General features: G+C 39.8%; 1 protein-coding gene across 1 annotated transcript; it reads left to right on the top strand.

Moving 5' to 3' along the window:
* The first annotated feature begins 3,325 nt into the window (after positions 1-3,325).
* LOC117327061 lies at positions 3,326-5,457 on the top strand. Its single transcript, XM_033883890.1, has 3 exons — positions 3,326-4,291; positions 4,414-4,642; positions 4,952-5,457. Exons 1-2 carry the CDS (start codon positions 3,371-3,373, stop codon positions 4,633-4,635), a joined length of 1,143 nt encoding a protein of 380 aa, XP_033739781.1. The 5' UTR covers positions 3,326-3,370; the 3' UTR covers positions 4,636-4,642; positions 4,952-5,457.
* The last annotated feature ends 511 nt before the right edge of the window (positions 5,458-5,968 follow it).

Raw genomic sequence — 5,968 nt, 5'->3', positions numbered from 1 at the left:
ATGACTATGAATTTGAGCTACACAACATATTTGCATAGGATGTTGTTTATCCCTCCCATGGAATGTCAAGAATGGTCTGATGACGCATTGGAAAGCGCCACGACGACAGGGGGTTCGATTCCCGCTGGACGTACAAACAAAGAAAGGTCATAGGTCACCAATCGATCTACGTGAATCCTACGGGTACTCTAGTTTCCTTCCACGTTCAGACCCCTGCGCGCCATCGTTGATTAGTAGATGGCGCCTCTGTTGCTATGCTAACTCGCTAACAGTCCTTACGAGACTTTAATGATTGAACAAGGAAATATTTATCTGATGAGTGACTCTGCCTTCACGCTCGTACAGAAGTTTTTTTTTCTTTATTACTTTTCGGGGGGCAGTAGCTAGTGCCTACCTCACAAAAAAAAAAAAAAAAAAAAACATAAGGGAGGTCCATCGCAATCGGATTGAAGTGTCTTGTGCCCAAGACATAGTCATAAAAAAGTCTGTGATTTAAGCTTCTTCAGAATTACAGATCGCCCCGACTTGTGATCCATCCGTACGCTTTCATAGTTTTCATAGTACATGTACGCTGTTGTACCGGTTGATAACAACTCCCGTATACTGGGTTCGAATCCGCTATCTTCCGCCTACGATCTCGGATGTCGCTGTTGCGCCGATCGGACTTGAAACATGTGCTGAGTCGGACGTTAGTATAATGAGTCGAAATTATGCCTGATATCGCCGTAAGAATGACAGAGAAATGAGACTTTGAAGAGTCTAAAAAGGAAAGGATAAAATATGAAGCCTTTCATGAAATCAGTGCGGCGCCATAACACAATTTATTTGTACAAATCTGCATAAGTACAATACATTAGCATATATACAGTGTCCTTGATAAAACGGCTTTTATTGCTCGACTTCGTCTAAATGTCTGCAAGTGACATTGGAGGAAGTTTCCAGACCCTCCCACACCCAATGAACATTTGGCGTCACTACCATTGGCGGTGACAAACTCACTGAGAACAATGGCTTAGCTGACTTGTAAATTAGACATTGATGGGAATCTCAAGTCAATTACAAGCCGCTCCCAAACAGGAAATGACCTATTGATAAAAAACAGTACCGTCACGCCAGCCTCGTTATCACTTTCGCGATATCAGATTCTGATAATTTCAAAAATAGCGAAAACGTGTCTGAAAACCCTGCAATGGGACTTAGTGAAAAACTTAAAAGGCGGACAAGTACTAATTAAGATGAAAATTAAAGGGAAGCTCTCCGGGAAATATCTTAAATTGTAATTTAGGAGAAGATGACTACACCAAGAGTCACTACAAGACGTTCAATATGGTGGACCTTGTTCCCAGGGAAGCGTAAGACCTTATATATGTGACGTTGAGCTATACATCACAGTATTAGGAGTGACGTGACTCTATTGAACCGTCTAGGACTAGCTAATGAATGCGCTAGGTCCCTTTACTCTTTCGCTGTATGGCCCCTAGGGGATGTCTGGGACTCAATGAACATTTGCCACATGTCCCTGTACCAACATGTTTATAGTGATTGTGCTGACAAAACGCGACATAACTATCTGTTCGCTGGAGTGGCCACAGCTATAGCTTTGACAGTGTTTTATGAATTCTGTTCGTGTTGGTATTACTCAACCCAAAATTGAATTACCATCAGTCATTTTCTGAAGACTTGAACGTTGTTTACGAAACCTCTGGTCTCGAAACACTCGATTTTATTACTAACAAGCTAAAGCCAGTGTTTTTTTTCTTACGGTATACTTTAAACAAAATTCGGCTTGCTTTAGAACTAACATTGCTTTAGAACTAACATAAATTCTGTCTACCAGCTCATGGACGGGTCAACTCACTGCTTCAATATCTTAACACATTTGTGTTAAAACCACGTCTCCTTAACATATTCAATAATGTCGCGAAGTTCTAGCAATTGAAATGGAAACGAATTGCCACTACCAGACCGGGATTCGAACCCGGGACCTCCGAACTCGAGACGGACGATCTAACCATTTAAGCTACATTATAAGCCTGCCCATCGCCGCTCTGTCCAGCTAGTTCCGCTACATTCCTTCCTCCTTTAACAAAGTCCCCAAATCCGAAGACAAATTCGAGACTCTAAACGTGGACATTTAGTTGGGCGCTAATTGTAATAGGAGAGCAAAAATGCAACGACTAGACTGGGACTCGAACCCTGAACCTCCGAACTCAAGACGGACGCTCTTTCCCGTCTCCAATCAGACAGACGCTCTAACCATTCGAGCTTTCAGTCAAGCTCAGTTCCGCTATGATTGTAAAAATACTATTTTGTCTTGAAATGTAACAATATGAAAAAAAAAAAAATGTTGGAATCATTTTTACGAAAAATATGATATCACAACATCATAAAGGATGTAGCAGGCCATTAGGAAAAAAATGTCACATCGCATGAAATGTCTCGAAATTGTTGAGCTATTAGACCCATACATTACCCTGTTCGTGGAGTCCGTTGTAGAGACCGAGCATATTCCCGCGAGATCTTGTATGCGTAAACGAGACTATAGTTTTCAGACATTTATAACAATCTTATACATGTATTTAAGTATGTAATCGTTAAAAACAGATATGCTGTTCCGAGATTTATTGGTTAAAGGAGACGACCATCCTGTTAGAGTAGAATCCCGCTCTCCGGTGCGGAATACAATTAAGAATGTAAGGACCGATTTAGTATAATAAAATGCATCTTCTTAAGTCGTTTCAAGGAAAACAAGTAAATTTTACATTTGGCATATGTTTTCGTAGAGGGGAAAAGAAAGTGTGGAATGCAAAAATTATTTTATGTTATACCTTACGCCTTTCTCAAGTCTTCGTCTGAAATCTGCTTTAGTGATTTTGCTGGAGATTTTCAAGTACTGTTGTAGTTTAACAATGCACAGCTGACTTTTACGTGCAACAGAGTTGTGCAATGTATCACAAGGCCTGTAGTTGAAGATTACGTTTTAAGTCTATTTCCATTGTACAAGACAGACACCAAAACTGGCGGCCTTAGTATGAACCTTGCTACATGATGCAGCTACCCGGTCAAAGTTCTTCCCAGTTTAAGGCAAATATCTTAGAATTCTTGGAAACTTTTAACGTCCGGTTTATAAAAGTTCCAGATTAGTATAAGTACATTTAGAAATAAACATAAAAGTATACTCAGACAGTATGACGTTTGCTATACAAGTTGAAATGTAATTATCTAACAAAAAACCATGACGTCATAGTTGCTGAGACATTATGACGTCAGAATCATTGTTATAATTGCATTTTGGGATCGCGCAACTCTAGCCTAGCTACGAGCTTTAATGTACACGTATTTCCTACCTCCTTCTTGTATATAGATAAACATGGGCTGTACATTTACGAAAGTAAGAGATTCGCGGTCACGTGACGAAGACGAGAAATTGTCGGAAATTATCAGCAAGAGTTCAAGTTTTACGGACTCCAAAAAGGATCTGGAGTGTCACACTTCACCGGCTACGAGGGACGTTGTAGAAAAATGCCAGCAAGCTCTGTCTGTGGCAAATACGACAGACGATGACGTAATTAGTCTACGAATGTACCCATCAACTGACATGGACGAATATTCGGATGCACAGAGCACCGAAAGTGAAATGGATATCCCATACTATCGAGAGGATTCGTCGGACTTGAGACACTATACAACCAGCAGTGTTTCGTCATCGATAACAGGGAAAAGTCGATTTTCTTCTAAACTTTCATCGAAACTATCCAGCTTCTTCCGTAAGGCAAAGTCAGGCAGTCTAAACAACCAAGACGAAGTGTCAAGAGACAGCGACACTGGGACAGGATATGGATATGAAGGTGACATGTCATCAAGTGGATGGGAAAGATCCCCAACCCCTACACGCCAAGACATGAAGGAATCTATACTCCAAAACACAAACAGCAGATTGTCCGACTTATCACGAATGGTGGCATCCAGGAGAGGGATTCATGAGTATCAGGCTCTGACACTGATTCACGATATTTTGGAAAAAAGTGAAATGTCAGAACTAGAAATAGAAGACGATGGTAGATCATCTTCTTCCTCAAGCAGTGCAGATTCCATTTTGCCTTCTCAGCTCAACTTCCGCGTTTTAGCCAGACCCAATGCCGCAAGAGGAACCAGAACCATCGCCCACACTGTTCCGGACCCAGCGGAAATAGCCCACCACATTGAGGAATTTGAAGCGGAAGTCGAGAAACTGATTGATAAGCATGCAGTAGCGACCAGGGACTACCGGAACAGACAACTTCGACCAGGGGTAAGCAAAATCCTCAATATCAATCTTCAGTAATATTATATTATAGTGTACATCATATAAACGTCTAGCCGTATATTATAGTGGGACCGGCAGTATATAAGTGTAACATTAACTGACTTCAGGGAGCACGTGGTCCCCGCCTGCCGTCCTTCAGCCTCCAGTTCCAGGATCGCAGAACAGACACGGGTTCCGACAACGTCATCGGAACCGGAAGCAGGTACAGCAAATACTTTTCCAACTCTGTGACTCGCCCTCAACTGACAGTGCAGGGACTCTCCGCAACAGACGATCGGCTCATGCAGTGGATGGTCAGTCAGCAGAGGAGGGACTCCGAGCGAAAGTAGAGTGAAGGTGAGCTTCATGTTCTGTTGCTGGTTATGGTGTTAAATCAAGAGAGGCTCCGAACTAAAATTCATTTTGGAAATAAATGACACTTAGAAAAAAGAGGATAGGTACATGTGGTAGATCTAATTGATTAAACAGTTTGACGTCGATATACATGTGGTGTCGCTGTGCATGATTGTAACTGGGTAGACTATACGATGAACATGATACTTTTAATAATTAACCGTTGGCTAGTATCTTACCCAGTTAAATTTTTCGTAATTTAACAGGATAAAAGATATTTATATTTAGTGTTAATTTCAATTTAAATTTCAGATGGATCAAAGAGATGTATTAGAGAAGTTAAATGACGTCATCATGATGACTGAGGAAAGACTTTTCAAGCAATCTTTGATACGAGACTTCAGATTTATCTTTTAAGGCGATGTAACGGCATTCACCAAACGCCTGTAGCATAATTTTAAAACGAAAGTTTGATAAGAATTAGTCACCTGGGATAATCATATATGCAACTATATGATTTTACGCGTAGGCCGCAAGGAAATAATTAATACTTAAGAAAAAAAAAAAACATATATCGTTGTTGAAGATACGAGCACAGGAATCGAGCCAAGTGCCCGGATTCAAGTGATGAGCTTTAGGACTTGGAACGAATTATCAATATACATCCTCACCTGGATTTTACTTCTTATTAATTCGGTTTATTACGAAATTCATTTATATTATTCATCAATTTACATTACGTTTTCTACTTGGTTTTAAATGATGAACAGATAAATGTTTATTATACGTCAGGTGACCAATCAGTGCTATGTACGCAATGGGGATTAATGCCCTCCTTAAGGACCCAATCTACAGACAAGGGGACCTAACTCTTATATGTACAAAAAATGTTATCAATAATAAAATTGCACAAAAAATTCATAGTACTTGTGTTATTTCTATTACAAACAAAAAAGGAATAAATTAAGGCCAAAGGTCACACTCCTTTACCTATCGATAAAATTGTCATGACCTAGATTGACATTTTTCAGATTTGTATAGATACATGTATAATTTTTTTCTTCTGATCCCAAGGCTTATTGGAGATTGATCAAAAGGCTTATGAAATCCAGTGGTACTTCACAGACCATCCCTACTCTCATTGATCCTGCGAGTGAAAATTTAGTTAATAGTGATGAAGATAAATCCAATTTGTTGAATGATTATTTTTGTAGTATAACTCGTATTGATGATAGTAACACCCCTCTTCCCGAAGTACCACCCAAAACCAATACAACTCTTAATTTTGTCAGATTAGATTATAGTGAAATTAAAGATGTGTTAAAAACT

The sequence above is a fragment of the Pecten maximus genome, chromosome 5 (assembly GCF_902652985.1).
Source record: "Pecten maximus chromosome 5, xPecMax1.1, whole genome shotgun sequence".
In the NCBI taxonomy this organism is placed as follows: Eukaryota; Metazoa; Mollusca; class Bivalvia; order Pectinida; family Pectinidae; genus Pecten; species Pecten maximus.
This window is presented reverse-complemented; position numbering and strand designations above follow the sequence as displayed.

Bases quoted from the DNA above. Each gene is read 5' to 3' on its own strand.
- LOC117327061 (XM_033883890.1), top strand. From the start codon at position 3,371: ATGGGCTGTACATTTACGAAAGTAAGAGATTCGCGGTCACGTGACGAA. The intron at 4,292-4,413 runs GTAAGCAAAATC...AACTGACTTCAG, and splicing joins ACAGACAACTTCGACCAGGG to GGAGCACGTGGTCCCCGCCT.